Raw genomic sequence first — 18,706 nt, forward strand, 5'->3', positions numbered from 1 at the left:
CATATGGATGCCTTCAGAACAGCACACATTCGGAGCTGAAATTTTCTACCTCAAGTTTGTTTCCTGAACTTCTCAGGAAACAAAATGTATTTTCAGGCTGGCTTCTTGTTGTTCTGATCATACAGTATTTGCTCATGTGTAAAAAGGAGACTGAATGCAGAAAGAAAAATTCATAGAAATGCTGTGGAACCAGCAAACAATTAGAAGAGCAAGACCCTATGAAGAGTACATCGACATGTATTCACACATTGCTAAATGCTAGAAAATCCAGCAGAAAAGTGACTAATAAATGCCATAAAGGAAAAGTTTTAGTCGCAACTAGCACCCTGACACACTCAAAATCAGTGAACTACAAAACACAGAAGGAAGCCAGACTCACTACCTCCAGCTCTCACTGCTACTTGTTTAATGATGAGAAGGTTTAAAAATAGCAATTGCTTAAAATATATTATGCTGTTTCCTTGTCATTCTTTTTGTTGTTGTTTTGTACCCTAAACTTTATCCAGGGTTGTACACTGCAGGGTTGAACCCAGGTGTTTTGTCAACCACGAGAATATGCATCTTGTTGGAGTGCTTGCAACGCTGGCCACAAACAGCTGCATCTGGTCCTACAGTCCCCATCATGCCACTTACCTTAAAAGTGATTTAGTTTTGCATGTTTGCCTTCTAACACAACCCAGGCCTCTCAGCTCTACCTACTGTAACAATATTCCCACCTGCATTTCTATCTGAAGTAGAATGACAATTACGTTAATGGCCACGAATTTGCTCAGTGATTTTCACAGCAGCTTGAGTGACTGCAGTCAGCCTCGCACTGACACTCCCCGTTCATGGTACAGCGCTTCCCACTCCCGACAGCTGTCTTAATTTTAAGGCAGTGTATTGCATAGCTAGGCAGTAAGGCATCTGTCAATCTGAATTCATGTATTTACCCTCCTCCTTTCAGAGAATTAGCTGCAATACCATCCTGCTATTTGGAAACAAAGGATTTTAAAACTGCATCCAAAGTTGCAAAATGTTCTGGGTTTTTGTTGGTGGTGGTTTTTTAACTAGCCTCGTAAAAATTACAAGAGTTTTAGAATTGTATACGTGTTTTCTATCACAGAATCTTCAAACATTTTTTACATTTCTGAAAGGAACATGCAAAATTCCTAACAGTTACTTTCCCCTTTAAAAGAGCCAAACAGTTCATACTTCAAAATAAACTTCAGAAACAATCGAGAATTTCTGAATATTCATGAAAAACTCCACCTACAAGTATTCTTGCTTCTGGAGAGGTTCTATGCAAAGTACAAAATCCGGAGCAGAACAGAGGAAGCCCAGACTGGGTGTTAGGAAAAGCTTCTTCACCGAGAGGGTGGTCAGGCACTGGCACAGGCTCCCCAGGGCAGTGCTCAGACCCCAAGCCTGCCAGAGTGCAAGGAGCATTTTGACAGCGCCCTTAGATAGATGGTTTAACTCTTAGGTTGTGCTGTGCAGAGCCAGGCGGTGGACTCGATGATCCTTCTGGGTCCCTTCTAACTCAGGATTTTCTATGATTCTATGATTAAACTACACCTACCTAGCAAAAAACAAAACTTCTGAAGTCTGACAAGCACATCTTCGGCATTCAATGTTGCTTGATATCTAATTGTATTCCACACTGTGAATCAAACATGACTGCTTTGTTGTGCTCTTCAGAATGTTACATGTGCTTCAGTGCTGCTGCTATATAACACCGTGAAATCCCAGCATCCCAAAAGTGTTCTCCTGTGTCAGGTAAGATTTCCTTCTGGTTTACTTTCATTTTTCTGCACATCAACTTAAAGGACACAAATAAAATGATCTCATTTGCAGTAAGTTGTAGATTTTGGCATATTAAAATTTAGCAAAATAATACAGTTATGAAAAGTGTAATAAATACTGATAGACAACTTCATAAATCTTTTCCTTTTTAATCATAAATGCATATGTTTGAACAGGTGGTAAGATCAGTACCTACTTATACTACATTCAGGAACACGGAACGTGAAGTTTCAGAGATGGCACTACACTTCTGAGAAGAATTTGCACTGGAAAATAATGATGGGTACTGAAAAAATCTAGCATTTATTTAAAAGAACTAAACTAACATAAATAAGTGCAACTAAGAAAAAAAATTAAAACAAAAAGCAACAATAAAAAAATAAAGAGTTCCCATTAATTACTTGTGAAAGGATCCTCAGAGATAGGATCTTTCTGCTTTCAAGAAATACTGCAGTTCTTATTTATTCAAATTTTGCACAATCCAGCCAATAGTAGATCTGCCACTAATTTCAATGACTTCACAATCACAGATAACCACCTAATCTTCTGTTTGCTATTTTAAGACCTGCCTATTCACTTGTTTCCAAACTCTTCAGTTTTTCTCCCATACTATTTTTACAAACGAGCATCTCCAGACTCCTCCTACATGAAACAGGAACAAGATACAAGAGAACAGTACGTATACACTGTTCTGTCAGATGCACAAAATGAATCATTGAAAGAAAATATTTTTCAGCTGCTCTATTCTCTCAAGCTGTAGTATTGTATATCAGTCTCAATTAAGGTAATTAAGGTAGGTTTTGTTTTTTGTTTTCAGTGTAATACAGCTTTTAGAAACTGTATGTTAAACATACATATGCCTTCCACAACTGTAAGTAATATATCTCCTTGTGGTCAGGGAATTCCATCTTCACAGTATATAATGCTGATAATTAGTTTTAAAAATCAGATATTGCCATTTCAAAGCTACAGCATGATAAATTAGTGGTGCTGAATTATTGAACTCAGCGATTGGTCTCTTCTGTCCACAGCTTCGCCCACACCAAGTGAATGCTGAACAGCTCTTCTGGTCTGAAACGCAGCTTACCTGTCCACACAAAGTGAGACTGAGGATACAATTTCCATTAAGTCCTTCCTAAAAACTGTATTGGTATATGATTCCTGGAGACGTTTATGGTAATTTTTGCTTATTAATTGCTCACTTCTGGCCACAAGTACTATTTTTACCTCTACCACAGTATCAAGCCCAACAAAATTTCCATAAACCTTATGGAAATGTCACATACCGAGGCCCAAGCTACTAGATGAGAACAGGAATGCCAACTTACCTTTTAAGTTGTTTAAGCACTAACTTGCTTAATTCACATACTGAAACAGAGATTGGCTTCATACAGAAAACACATTTGCAACCATACACCACCACCACATTTCCCATCCTCTGCCTGCAATGTCACATTAGGGTGAGCATTTGTAATGTGGATTGTGGTTGCTCTATCAGGAACAACCTGAAGGGATAGACACAAAACAGCCCCTCCACTGCAGGACGCCACGGCCAAGTGAGTAACTGCAGGGATATCTCTTTGGGGGAATTTCTGTCATGTTACTCACCTGCTGGCAGCAACTGGAAAACTTTATTGTAATTTTGCTTTTCTACCATGTCTTGATAAACAGCATCAGTAAATATCTTTATATACAAACACATCATTGCTACAGAGCACTAAGTATCTAAAATGTACCCATAATAATGATGTCAAGTGCTTTTTCATTAAAAAAAAAAAAAACACAACCAAACAAACAACAACAACAAAAGAACAGTCCATCCATGGAGCTTAAAGTGCACATCCACTCAGTTTATTTTTCACTAGAGTCAATTTTGTGATCTCACCAAAACCCAGCAATACTAAAACCTAAACCAAACAGATAAACATGGTTCTTACATTTCTTCCACTCCTATTCCTAGAATACTAATAATGGTAATAATTTATTTTTTAGTCAGTAGTAGTAGTAGTAGTAAGAGTCATATAAATGTACACACCCAATACTTTTACTGCACTGTCACTAATCTCCAGAGAACACAAAAGACTGGGGAGATGCAGGCAAAATAACTTTCCCGAAGATGAAAGGTCCCAGTCTTTCTAAGCGCTGCTACAGCTGGATGCCCAGCCAGCGCTGTCCTGACATGAAGGCACAGACCACCTGGAAAAGTCAGCGAATACGTGGGACTGGCAGAAAAGCAGCAGGTCCTCCAGAAAGCAGTAAGAAGTACTGAGAGAGGGACTACCTGTGCTTACCGGGGGGACAGACAGTTTGGAGGGAACAAGAAAAAATGAAGAAAGAGCATAGACTAAGAAGAAAACATGAGGTGAAATAAATAAGCAAATAGCAAAAGCAGGAGGAGCTAAATCAAGGAGAAGGGGCATAGAGGAAGCACACGAACCTCCAAGAGAGATGACACAGGTGTAAACTGGTCATGCCCTGGGCAGACAGACTGCCTGCCCGAGTGACCGAGTCCCCTTCAGTCCTGCTATCCCCTGCTTTAGCTTCAAAGGGGATTTGTGGAGGGCTGCAGCTTGGGAACTAAGAGTAAACTTCAAAACCCAGCAGCACTGGCAGCCGTGGCCTACAGACATCCCATTCTCCCTCCTCTGCAGTAATCAGCAGTGCATGCTAGTAAGGGAGAGAGAGCAGACACTGCTACAATAATTCACAGTGCTGTGAATCGAACCTTGCAGTCCTACATGCGTGCTCGTATTTTACACTGGAGAAGTATCACAATATGAATCCAAGAATTAACAATTCCACGCTCTTCCTCGACACTTGACTCCTGCCAGTATTTCTGTCATTTAAGGCTATCTTTTTTATGAAAGCCAGAAAAGCACCCTCAGCGCCTCAAGGACACAAAGTACTGCAATTACAAGAACTATGAAAATCATCAGCATTCTGTGCATTTTATTCATTATATTTGTCAGCTATATTACTGATAGCTAAGTACTAATTGAGAAAAAAAAAAAAAAAACCTACAGTCTTGACAACTATAAACACAGACTTCATTTCAGGAAATGCCACATATTTTTAAACTGTATCTACCAGAAGAACAAATGGTAAATGAAACTTGGGTAGCCAAGCCTTTAAAGCCTACCTGAGAGTTCAGCAAATTTGGACTATAAGCACAAATGCTACATAGCTTCCCAAAACCTCATGAATTCAAAACTGTTCAAGTAAAAGAAAATAAAAATAGGCTAAAACTACCATAGTTTGAGCTATTCTAAATCGCTACTGTAAACCTGATAACCAGAGCATGTGATACCAAATACTTTCTTAGAAATGATCTATTCAGACAGGCATGGAAAACTCACCCCCCCACCCCACCCCAGCCACTCTTCCCAATAGGCATTTTGTCAAACAGCTATGACTGTTTGGTCTCTAAAAAAAAAAAGAATTATAAGAATTATTTGATTGTGAAATGAGGAATAACTTCATTTCAGATTGTAATACTTCCATGATCATCAATCTCCACCACAGAATGCAAAAATCTCCCTTCTACTTTTATATTCCATGCATGTAGTTGTTTTCACACTTCTAAATGACAAATGTAAAACACAGTATATTTCCTCTCTTAATTAAGTCCAGAATGAGAAGGGAAGGAAGGGACTTTACATTCTTGGGACCCCATCTTCTAGGTCTATTATACCTTAAAATTCGATTCCCATTGAATAAGCTGCATTTTATTTAAAGTGAAAAACCGGTCATCGCTGCCCTACGCGAGGCTCAAGCACGCTACGTCACATTTGCAAGTCAGAGCAGAAAAACAAAAGTTGCAGATTTGGACAAGATCTTTCACACTCTGCTGATGTGAATCACTTCAAACTTTAGACCGCATTTGTCTCACCATCTGTGTGCGCCATGGCAAGTTGGCAGCTCCATCTCCAACAGCCATATTACAGATTTGGGCAATGTCGAGCGCGTGCCCCTGTCACACTGCAGACGCGTGCTGCTGCTGCTGAAAGCGGCAGCCCAGGTGGAGCTACCTGTGCATGTAAAACACGCGTAGCATGCCTTCACCTAGTGAACGTGTACACAGGCAACACGGACACCTGCTTTCTGATGGAACCATGCAGGAGAAAATGAAATGATGAATAGCCTAGGTTGTAGGTAACCACCGGTGACTTACAGGCAAGTACTTTTCCGGCAGCCGAGCATCTCCCCTCTTCCAGCCAGCAACTCGCCTGAACACCGGCTGGCCATTTTCTCGCACTGCCTTGTTTTGGGCCCCCACCTCCCGCGCCCGCCGCCTCCCTCCCGCCTTCCCCCTGAAGGGCTCGGCCGGGGCCCCGCCGCCTCCCGCTCCCTCCCGCAGCCCTGGCTGCGCGACCCCCGCCCGGGTCGCCCCGGAAACTTTCGGGGAGCGACACCTCCTGCCCCGGCCCCCCCTCCTCGATCCCCTCTCCGCGGGGCCGCGACCGAACTCACCATAAAGAGGAGGGCGGCGACCGCGGCGCCTCTCCCGTCCGAAGCCAGCGGCCGCGCCGGGAAAGTGGCAGCGGGACGCGGCTCCCCGCCGCCGCCGCCGCCGCCTCAGCCCTTCCCCGCCCTCCCGGCTGCGCGCCGCGTCCCCCCCGCCGCCGCCGCCCGGTAGCGGAGCCCCCGGCCCGCCCGCGGGCTGAGCGGGCAGCGGCGGCCGGTGGAGGGGGCGAGCGAAGCGGGCGGCTTCCCGCTGCTGCGCTGTGCCGTGGCCACCGGGAGCCCCGCGGCGCTCGGGCAGGGACCTGGCCGGCTGTGGGCGGAGGCGCTGCCGCTCGCCAGCCTCCGCCGAAAGTGGCTCCGGAGCGGGGCGAGCGGGCGGAGGTGACCTTCAAGCCCGGCGGGGGCTCCGCGGCCGGGCTCGGCGGCCGCGCGGCGGCGCCCGGGTGCCCGGCGGCGCCCTGAGGCGCGGCCCGCGGGGCCCCGCCGCGCACGGCGGCACCGGGGGGCGGCGAGCAGCGGCCGCGGCGCGCGGCGGCACCGCCTCGCTTCGGCGGCGGCGGCGCGGTCACAACTTTTTGTCCGCAGGGGTCTGGCCGGTCCTGGGGGCTGCTGTCCCGGCAGCCTGGGGCGGCGGCCGAAGCCCTTGTGGGTGCGGGAAGCCGGCGAGGGGCTCGAAGAAGCGACGCCAAGCGCCGCTTGGGAAGGCGCTGGGCAGAAGGGTGCCCTTGGCGCTAAGCGGGCATCTCTGCCTGCCGCCTCCCGGCCGAAGGAAAGCACGTCCTGCTCCAATTCCAGCGCTCAGCTAGTGAGAAGAGCATCGCCGCGTCCCTCAGCGCGGGGACTGCCGTTGTATCGCGCTGGCAGGAGCCCTTCATGAGAAAGTTTGAGGGAAAAAAATAAAAAAATAAACATCAAGACCCGCCAGAACGCCGGCTCGTCCTTTCCAATACATTAATTCTGTAATGATCAAACATCTTTGTGCTGCGCAACCTCCGGTTGATAAATTAATGCCACTGGGATTTAATTCAACGTGTCACTTGTGTCAATCACACGTGGGTGCTCTGAGGATTAGAGCAAGACAGGCTACCCCTCGTGGCTTAGGAGTAGGGGGTGGCTTTAGGTATGTGGAATTAAAAGGGAAAACGGTAATAATAGTGCAGCTGATGTGAGGAAGCCAGCTTCAAATCCTAAACATATGAGAATATGATTATTTAAAAAATGCTTTCCGTAAGTAATGTACTTATAAATTCTTTCATCTGTGCTGAAAATAAATACAGCCACAGTATTTTTAAGTTCAACTGTAGATTGCACAGACGACATACACAGAAGTAGCTCAAACACAAATACCTGTAACCCAGGACTTCTATTCGTGGCTTGGGGCTTGGCCTGTTTCTTTTGCTACTTATTAAAGTAGCAGAAGTGACGTTTGTTCCCCTAAGTACTGAAAGCGGGACTGCTCAGGAATGTACCAAGTCACACTAGTTCATGGAGCAGGGTTGTTTTAAGCAGTAAATTCAGAATTTTCTACTCCTCATCATACATGAAACTGTTAAACTAAGGGCTGGAAACCTTCAGCTCCAAACTGCTTAAATCTGTCAGATTACTGAGATGTATGAAGTCAGCCATGCATGCATTTTCAGGATCAAAATCTAAATTATCAAGTTATTGCACCAGATTCTCTGATAATGCATGTCCCACTTCGTGACCCAGGCTGGTTGATCCCTTTTGATTGCATTGGAAGACCCCAAAATGGATCTTTAAATCCACCCCGTTAGTTTCCTGCATTTCTTACTTCAGCCTTCTAATTCACTCTAAAACCAAACCCAAGAAGGCTACAAGTGGGTGCAAGGTGGAGCATGCATATCCTGAAGATCAAAGGGAGCTGGCAACAAGGAACACATCAGAAAGGCTCAGCAAGGATATGTAAAACTTACTCAAGCTAATGAGCTATCAGAAGTTTCTGTACTAAAAAGCAATACTTGGAGAACAGATTATTTAAGGAAATTATTCAATGAGCAGAAGTTTCCCCAGTTTTACTGAAATATTTTAGTCTTCTGGCCTCTTCTCCCATGCACCGTTTTGATCTTCTGAAGCTGCAGCGATGAAGGTTCCTTCAGCTCCCATCTAGGCCATCTGTTTCTTCTGCCATCAGCCCGGTTAGGTATCTTCAGACTCAGCTGTGGACAGACACTTTAGACTTTTATTGGCCTTTCTCCCACGCTTTCTTTTCACAACAGACAAGCAGCATCCTCACTTTCAACTGCTCAGATCACACAGCCTTCTCCTTATGAACCCATCTTCAGTGGTGTGTGGGCAAATAGAGCAATTATAAATGGTGCAGGACTGAATTCTCTACCTAGAAATATTTGGGAGGGGCACTGGAAGCAGAGTGGGGTTTCCTGCTGATCATCTAATCATCACCAGCAGGTAAGAGGATAGTCTTCCTCTCCTATGTAACTCCTGAATCTGAGGGTTAAAAAGCTTATAACAGATTGCCTGCTGAGTAAGGGAAGTGTTACTCACAACAGAATTTGTGTTAACAATCACTTAATGTTACCTGAACTGTTTTTCAGACTGAGAACACCAACCTTTCTGTAACAGGAAAACAAATGGGCATGTATGTACAATGCAAGATCGTTAGGTTCAGAGCCTGGTGCCGTGTCATTAGAGCTAATTTGTTCCTCACTACTGCATTTCTATGGGATAAATAGATACGTGATGATTATTGCAATAGAAGGAAAAATGGTTTCATTGCTAATCAAAAAAAGACAACAGGATAAAAACCAGAACAGATCTATGGGATGTGGGAGATGAACTGGAGGTCAAAGAGGGCTATTTCTTGGATAAAATAATTGTTTGGGACAGCAGATGAAGAAAATGCCACAGATGCTCTCACAAAAGAAATAAAATTAAAGAGAAAAGTGGTAAAAATATTATTTGAAATCCTCAAAACATAAAGATTCCATGTATTAGTGAGAATGATATAAATAGTACATGCATTTAATGCTTTAAAACTTCATAATGTATTAGCAGCAAAGGACATTTATAACATCCACAACCACTGCAGATTTATTACTTTATTTTAGGGGCTGTTCATTTCATTACCAATGGGTAAGTGAACATATAAGACATACGCAGTGAAATATGTAATAAACGCATTTGTGGTTGTTGCTGATGCATTATAAATTTTGGCGACATACACACTTCATGAATCATCTTCAAAATCATCATGCATTACTACTTACTTTGGTAATATCCATTGATAATTAACCCTTCAAACATCAAGAAGTGTACCGCTGAATGATGGCTTTGGGCCCCTCAGTACAAGAAGGACATCGAGGCCCTGGAGCGTGTCCAGAGAAGGGCTACGAAGCTGGTGAAGGGCCTGGAACACAAGTCCTGTGAGGAGCAGCTGAGGGAACTGGGGGTGTTTAGTCTGGAGAAGAGGAGGCTCAGGGGAGACCTTATTGCTCTCTACAACTACCTGAAAGGAAGGTGTGGGGAGCTGGGGGTCGGCCTCTTATCACAGGTAACTAGTGATAGGACTAGAGGGAATGGCCTCAAGTTGCACCAGGGCAGGTTTAGGTTGGAAATTAGGAGACATTTCTTCTCAGAGAGGGTGGTTAGGCATTGCGACAGGTTGCCCAGGGAGGTGGTGGAGTCACCATCCCTGGGGGTGTTCAAGGAAAGGTTGGACGTGGTGCTTAGGGACATGGTTTAGTGGGTGGCATTGGTGGTAGGGCGATGGTTGGACCCGATGATCTTGGAGGTCTTTTCTAACCTTAATGATTCTATTATTCTATGATTCTATGCATCTTGATTCTTGAAATTCACAACAAAACATTGAAATCCTGCCACAGGACATAAAGAAACTGACAAATCAGCCTTTACAAACACACACACAAAAACATAAACAAACATTCTGTACATGTACCATTCTGTACATGTACCATTCCAATGTTTTTGTTGTTGTTGTTTGTTTTTGTTGTTGTGTTTTTTGTTTGTTTGGTTTTTTCAGTTTAACCCCAGGTTTCTTAAGCACTTTTTAATTTTTGACAATTTATAGCATATCGAGCACTTGTTTTCTGGATAAGGTGTTGAGTTGAATAAGGATAATGATTTAGCTTCGGACTTCTGGTTAGACTGAATTTGTCATTTGCTTGTTCTTTGTAGAGAAAGGATTATTTACTGTGTATCAAATACTGGAATGTCAATACTTTTAATTAGTACTGGTTTTAATACCTTTTTCTTGACGTCAGAAGGCAGCTTTAAACTAGTGGTGTCCCCTTACTGTTGGTCACATAGTTCTACCTAGGAAAACAATTCCGGAATATTTGTCCCACAGTTTTAAGGTGCTATTAGTTAGGTTTCAGGCTTCACTCCCACAGAATAAAATGAACTACATTGTCACATAGTTTTAGCATCTATTGAATTAGCAATTTCTTGTTATTTAGTGGAATCAAGTAGAAAATAAAACAATTTTTAATGTCCTCATAGCAGTATCTTCATGTGCTTCTATCTAAATATCTACAAATTAAAAGGTGTCTTTTATTTTGTCTTTTTTATTATTATTATTTGTCTGTGATAAAATGTTAACATTGCATTCATCCAGGGAGTTGTTATTCTGAAATACCATTTGTCTCTTTCTTTACTGTAACTTATAGCATATGTAAAATTACTCGAGCCATCTTGAAGAAACAACTGAATGCCCAGTTCATCAGCATCTACTGATTTCTATCTCTGTACTTTATTTTGAGAGAGCCTTGAGATTGGAGACCGTTCGGATGGGGCTGGTAGTTTGTTATATATGTGGATATATTGCTTTATATGTGGAAAAAGGTCAAGCTGGTTTAACTGACCTTTCTTGTAGGAAAATTACAGGTTTATGTGTTGTCTTTTTGTTATCCTATGTGGATGGATTGGTTCACAGATCAAACATTATTAGGTTCTGTGCTTCCCTTTCCATTTTCATTTCCATTTATATTTCAACAGGGCTACAGAGGTGTTGAAAAGAATTATTAAAAACAATGATTTAAGCATATATATATATATATATATTATTTTTTTTTTTAGTTTGAGGCATTTCTAAGGGAGGAAGCATGCCCAGGAAGTTTTCATCCAGTTCCAACTCCATCTGGCTCCTGATGATGCCACTGCCACAAGCCACTCCCCCTTTTTCTTCAGCTCTCAAATGGTTTCCTTCCTTAACTTTCTTTGTAGAACTCCAAGAGCCACTAGACTATTTAGCTGTAAACATACAGCCAGGCTACTGACGAGCTCAGTACTGACCTTATGCTGCTACAGCTCCAAGGAGTAAGTTCTTTTCAGTATGTACTGTAAGTCCTACAGACAGGCTTTGTAGGTCTTAGTATAAATTCAGGTGTGGTAGGGGGGCACACTCATCTTCTCAATACTTAAAAACTCACATGCAAAGTATCAGAACTGGAGAGTTTAGTTCAGCAATTTGAGAAGACAGTCAGAGTGTATTTGATGTTGTGATATGTTGTCTTCAATTCTTGTATTGCCATTGCAGGATTCAGAGCAACTGAAGGACTGACAGTTCTTATGACTTCCTCAAGTGTAACTTCTTTTTATTATGCCTTGAGTGATAACCTTTTTACTACAGAATCATTTGTACAGGTTTGGAAGTATTGTTTTCATACTTGCAAATTACGTAGTTTACTCTTTCAGAGCTGTCTGAACAAACTGGCATCTATGAAATCTTCAGAATGTGATAACTTTTTTATTGCATCCTCTGACTTCTTCCCTTACATTTGGGGAGCTAATTCATAGACACCTGCATTTACATATATGCCAAATTTAACATTCTTATTTAAGGATACTTAAATATGAATTTAAATAAAACTTATTTAAATACAAAATCTTATTTAAATAGTCATGCTGAAAGGCAGAATTTGAAACTATCTTTTGTGAAAACTTCTTGATTCTTAATGGTCCAAAGCATGAGCTTCTAGCTAGCCTTTAGAGTTCATGACTCACTGGATTTTAAAATTATCACCTGCCCTCAGCCTAACAATATGGTTTTGGCATTACTCTAGAATTGAATATAGCAAACCCTGGAGCGTGGACTAATGTAATTGACAACCACTTACCTAACGTCACACTGGATTCTATGTTTGACAGCAGCAAAAGGATTTAAAACAGCTCTATCGACAACAAATATGAAGAAGCTATTGTTTAGCCAAGAGAGAGAGAAAGAAATCTGCTGGAAATAATAAAATATTTTCCAAAGCATTTAGCTGTGGATCCATATTGCTCTAGATATAGAGTCAAGCTGAAAAATAGCCCAATATAAATAAGTAATAACAGAGAAGAAATCTGCAAAGATGTATTTACTCACTCCTAAGGGGAGAAAGTCCCAGAAAATCCAAGAGCTGCAAAAAGTCAGTTCTGCCACAATTTCTGGTTAAATGTCTTTGGGAATTAACCTACAGTTACAAAAATAGGTAGTTTCTTTCTAATATTTTTGTCTCTAATGTATTCACTTCTCTGCTCTCATATACTGAATACATATTAGATTCATAAAAATGAATTGAAATTTACTATTTCCTGGATTATCTTATTCCAGTTAAATCCTTGATTCATAATGCAATTGCTGAAGATAAATAAAAGTTCATGAACTGTTCATGAAGAGCAAAAATTCACAAGTTAGGGAGAAAAAACTGAAAAAGACACAACTCTTTGACTGTAGGCCACATATTCAAGTCCAGGGCAGCAGTGACCGAGATCCACTTTCATCTTATCATCTGAAAGCTTCCTAGTACTATCTGTGAACTCAGTCTGTGCCCTCAGTTCAGTCCTTTTTGGCTAAGTGGATGCATACGTAATTCACTAGAATTTTGGAACTTGTCAGAAATAAGCAGTTGTGAAATGTAAAGTCTCCTTCATCCACCCAAATGTATAAACAGCACATATGAGCTAATTTTCTAACCTTTTACTAAACTTTATGTGAAGCTAGACACATGGTTCTTGCACTTTTTTAATAAAATTAAGCCCCTCAAATATTAGTTCTTTCTAATAATATATTCCTCTGGAAATACCACCCTTGAGGTTTTTATGTTCTTTATTGGAAAAGGATTAGGAAAACCTTCGCACAGGGGCCTTTGGATATGCAACTGAAAAAAAAAAAAAAGCTTCCCCAAAATTGAATTATTTCTACCTTCTGTTGTTAGATGGGAGCACTTCAGAGTCAGTCTTGAAAGAAAGCACAGAAGGGGTTGGGGGATACGCCTCTCTTTGTTATAGGTTTTTCATGTGTCTTGTATTGTGGGTTAGATTAATGGCATTCTTGATGGAAATGTGTGGAAATTAATTTTTAATGTGTGCAACCTTAAACATTTTTAATACATGATAGAGAACACATGTAGATTGATCCCTACCTTTCTCTTTGTAGATGGTAAATAGCATTCTTGAAGTGATTACTGGCATAACACTGTTAGCCTCTGTAGTGAAGCACAACTCATTTCCAGCGTTGTTTGAGATGAGGAGATATTGAAGGCCAGCAGTACTCCAACAGAGTCTGTAACAAAAAATAAGTTTACATACATAGTCACTAAGTTTATTCCTTTACCTAAATCTAAGGCACAAGAGTATAAAATAAATCTGATTTTTATAGGATTTTATATAAATGTAAATATTTGGCCATGCTTAATCTGTCAGAAGAGTTTTCCTGAGAAAGTGATTGAAACTAGGCATTTAGGTTTTGCTTACAGAGTTGATTCAGAGATGATGTCATCAACTCGCAATCAAAACAGATGTGGAATTTGTACTTATAGACCAGTCTGCACCCATACAAAACACACTGCAATAGATGCATATTTTTCAAAACTAAAAATTACAGTTGACTTATAATTTTCTACTGTTCTTTTTATAGCAAGTGTTTAAAAAAAATCAACAATCAATCATTAAAAAAAAGATTTTCAAACTCATCCTCATCTGTAGCCTACAGGTTGTCCAGATGACTACAAGTCAGGGAAGTAACCTGTGAGTTGTCCCTGTGCCGAATGTTTTAATTAAAAAACAATCAAACAAAAAAAAACACCTCTCCTTTAGACACTTGTGCTCACAAAACACACAAGTATACAATAAATATCAGGTAATATATATCTATGGCTTTTTCAGCTACGCCTGTCTTAATAAAAGCAGACTTTTTTGGTAAGAATGGTCCTGAAATAATCCAGGGGAAGTGATGATAGTCATACTACAGCAACACATCAGTTGCTTCAGTACCTGAACACATGCCAAAGATTTTCTAATATGTGTTTACAGCCAGCCAAGGAATATAAAAAATCTCACATCAGTGCATATCTAAAAAAGATGCTTAATAAGGTTTTACAAATCACATGTGTAAATTGCCTTTATGCAAATAAAGACCACATATTAATTGGAAAACTGCTTGAAATATTGTACGGGATTAAACAAATATCTTTTTTATAGAACAGGGTCAATAAAATAATAAATACTGTATTTACAATCTACTGTGTAGACTTAATTATGGGTTAAAGTTATGAGCCTACAGTAATTTTACACCAAGAACAAGAGAGATTGTGATAGGCTAACTAATACTATAAGTAACATTAATTTCAGTTAAAAGTTAAGAGTTAAACTACGCACCTACAAATTTAGAAAAACCCTTTAGGTTACAATTTATTTCTTGAGGAAACAAATTTTTAAAATCTGACCTGGCAGTGAGAGTCAGGCCTGCAAGGGGTCTGATCCTCTTCAAAATGCGAGTTATGATCCTAAACCACTTGAAATTGTGTATATTTCATAGCAGGATAATTTGTTTCCCAATTAACATTAATTCCTTTAAAATATTTCTAGTGGTTCTCCAATTAATCTATAACCTTTATTTGATTGCAGGGACACTAATTACAGAGTAAGATAATGCCTTTTATGTAATTATGAGAAAAAAAAAATAACACCCCATCTTTAAAAAGATGACTTTCTAGAAAGAAGCATTTCATAATTTTTATGTTCTTTTTTATGGCCAGGACTATGATCTGTAAGGATTCCTAGGTTAAAGATTCCAGAAACATGGAATGTTTCCCAAATGCTGGGATCGATATTGTGGTTTTACATCAAATGCAGTTCAACTCTTTCAGCACTCCAACGGGAGGAGGACAGCTTGGGGTGGCGGTGTTTGTCCTCCTGGGGCACTGCCAGCATGGTGGGGGCTGCACACCCCCCTGTCGCTGGGCAGGAGCAACTGCATTCCTCACTTGTGCTGGCAGCTTTTACTTTACCTCTCCAGCTGTCTTTATCCCAAGCCGTGAGTTCTCGCACTTTTACCTCTCTGATTCTCCCCCCATCCCACCACAGCTGGGTGGTGCTGAGCCACCTGCCGGGTTAAACCACGACAGGTCTGTAAGGGCTACCGAGACGCTACCAAGATGAGCTTGGTTCTTTTCGGGAACAGCAAGTATTTGCAGTCATTTTGCTGCCTGTTGTCATTTCTTCTAAAACCAGTAAGGGAATCCATTCTCATGCATGTACAGGTATTTACAGGAGACCGTGATTCCGAGCATTCAGCTCCGGCAGGCTCATGCAGTTGTCCAAACCACACAGCAGCCCTTAAGCATGCTGCTGTCATCCTTTCATCACTCAGAAAACTACAGTCCTGTCAACGTCAATTAAGATGTCCTAACAGAATAAAGCAAAAATGTTACTTATCTGTGTTACTGTCAAAAAGCAAAAGGAATGTGTGTGGCTGGTCGGGGAAAAATCAGGTGAAGAAGCTCGTGAGTTGAGATAAAGACAGGGAGATTGCTTACCAGTTATCCTCACAGTGAAAACAGACCGGAATTGAGGAGAATTGATTGAATTTATTGTTAATTAAAATAGAGTAGGATGGTGAGGAACAGAGACCATAACTACAGCACCATGCTCCCCACACCACCCCAGCCCAGCTTCACTCCTTTTTCCTGACTCCACCGCTGCGAGCATCGTAGGGGGACAGGGATGGGGTGCTGTGGGCCCTTTGGAGCAGCCCTGCTCTGCTGCTCCATGGCTCCGGACCTCCCTCCTACCAGCATGCATCCTGTCCTTCCCAGGGGCTTCAGAGAACCTTTTTTTTTTTTCCATATCCTTTCTATAGCAATAGATAAGAAAATATCTATTGATATATAGATATATATATAGATATCTATATATCTATATATATCTATATATCTATATATCTATATATATATATAGATATCTATAGATATATAGATATATATATAGAAAATATCTATTGTCGAATATCTATGTCGAATAGAAAATTCGACACCTTCACTGTGTCAAATTAACAAACAACTAATTCTCCCCACCCCCCCCGAGACTGAGATGGTAATGCAAAAATGCAAAAAAGGAATTTGCTATTCTTAATCAGAAGTGCAATTATGTGTCAAATGTATTTCCATATTTACCTTTTTGAAAGCTCTTGTTTAGAAAGCAGTGGAATACTCTACTCATTTGGAAACTGGCAACACTGCAACCTTACAATAACTATTAAAAACTACTATTAAGCAGTTTGAAATCTTGATCTTTATCTGAAAATCAGATGAAAAATGCCCAATTATAACAAAAATGTTAATTCCTAAGTTATTGGCATTCACATTTTTTGCTTCATGAAATCCAACACCTGCCAGAGAATATTCTGCCTATTGTACACGCTTAGCATTAATCAGAGTAGACCTAGAAGCTTACAGGAGTGACTGTGCCTTCATACCAAGTTTATATTTTTATACCTTCATCACAGTACCAGTGAATTCCTATTTTGTATATGCAGTTTTAGGAAAATCAGGCCAGAAGTGTTCTGAACAGCCATAAAACTGTAAACCAGTCTAAAATAATACACAAGATCACATTATCACATTATTAAAATGCATATACATACATCTTCTTGTTAACAGTTTACAGCTCCTGTAAGGTTTGCATTCATGAGATGCAAGGAAAAAACAGTTATAAATTTTAAGGGAATTTAAAATTATGTTTGTTTTACTACCGCATGTTAATAATAGAAAGACTATGCTTGAAAGTAATAGAGTGGAAAAATAAGGCTAGATCTCGTCTCAGGTCACACAAACCATCGCTTACAGACTATCAATGTGTTGTGGTTGTTAGAGGCAGTGACACAAAACTAATTTATGGTGACCATGCAGAAGGCACCCAGCTGGACAAAAACTCCCCAATAATCAATGACAAAAGAGTCACCTCAGTTGGGTTTTCACTGCCAACTAAGACAGCTCCAGTACACACTGCTTATCCAGTCACTAAAAAGAGAAAGGTTAGGAAAACTTATTAAGCCTGAAATTATATAGCAAATACAGGCATAGGCAAATATTCCATGATTCTACGTTTTTAAAGGATAAAATTAGGCACTGGCTAAAAGAAGTCTGAGATTCAATAAAGCATGTATTACGTTAGCTAGTCTAATATATCATGGCTATTCTGATCTCTCTGCTGGTTAAGAGAATTCTTACTGGTTTTGCTTGCTCTTCATTTACACAGAAAGCCACAGCGGCAGAAGGTCAACCAGGAGGAAGGATACTAAATGAGGACAGGGAATGAAGGAGCTGTTGGCTCATACAGGGAAAAAGGAGCCCAGTTCACTAATGTCGTATTTCAGAGCGTCTGATCAGTTTGACCCAGTGCTTCTTCTCACATGGAATCTGTCTTCCTTTTCATTCGTGTTAAATACCTGTCCTTCATCAGGGGAGGAAAGATGACAGAGAGGGAAAGGCAACGAGAGCCTGGAAACTGGTGGTTCCTCCCCACACCAGCAAGTGGACTCTCCATTCTTATTAGCTTCATTATGAGCCAGCAATCCCTCCTAACTGCTGTCACGTAGAAATCAGTACCCCCACGGAATGCCTTTGAGAGGAAAGTGCCTCGCTTTTCCCAAAGGGGTGCTGTATGTACCCAGCCAGCCCCCCTGGCACCCTGCTCTGCACACATGGAGAAAAGCTCGGGAACAGCCCTTCACCTGCCATTTCACCAAGCGGCTGGTTCTCCGACTCTTCTTCTGGTTTTCCTGTCAACCCAGTAACCTCTGCTCATTGTATATGACTGGTTTTATATTAAATGTAAGTAGAATATAGAATATATAGAATATACTAGAATATATAGCATATCGTTTTAATGGTTAGAGCACATGCAGTTAAAGGCCATTTGTAATACAGTTAATTTATCATCTTACTTTTTCAGACATATACAGAATTATTGAAAGTATTTACTGTGTCAATTGCTACATTACTAAACAGATGTGTTTTCAAAACTGCATGTAAGGACAGAATTTAACTTCCATTAATTGATAGACCATACCAAGAGCAATACTGCAACTATCAATTCAATTTCATAACATTGCTCATAGGAAAGAAAAAAAAAAAAGCTATACCTCTTTCCACCCAAATACAAAGGTCAAATGATATTAATTAATGCAACTATAGTCTCA

General features: G+C 40.8%; 2 protein-coding genes across 2 annotated transcripts in view; one reads left to right on the top strand and one right to left on the bottom strand.

Annotated features, from left to right (window-relative positions):
- Nucleotides 1-6,294, bottom strand: part of RBFOX1 (RNA binding fox-1 homolog 1) — an 869,105-nt gene extending 862,811 nt beyond the window's left edge. The window contains exon 1 of the mRNA XM_050713747.1: nt 6,256-6,294. Within this exon, the coding sequence (XP_050569704.1) occupies nt 6,256-6,258 (3 nt within the window). The 5' untranslated portion in view covers nt 6,259-6,294. The remainder of the gene's footprint in view (nt 1-6,255) is intronic.
- Nucleotides 1-18,706, top strand: part of HAPSTR1 (HUWE1 associated protein modifying stress responses) — an 824,185-nt gene that overhangs the window by 249,805 nt on the left and 555,674 nt on the right. The gene's annotated exons all lie outside the window — the stretch shown is intronic.

The sequence above is a fragment of the Cygnus atratus genome, chromosome 15 (assembly GCF_013377495.2).
Source record: "Cygnus atratus isolate AKBS03 ecotype Queensland, Australia chromosome 15, CAtr_DNAZoo_HiC_assembly, whole genome shotgun sequence".
NCBI lineage: Eukaryota > Metazoa > Chordata > Aves > Anseriformes > Anatidae > Cygnus > Cygnus atratus.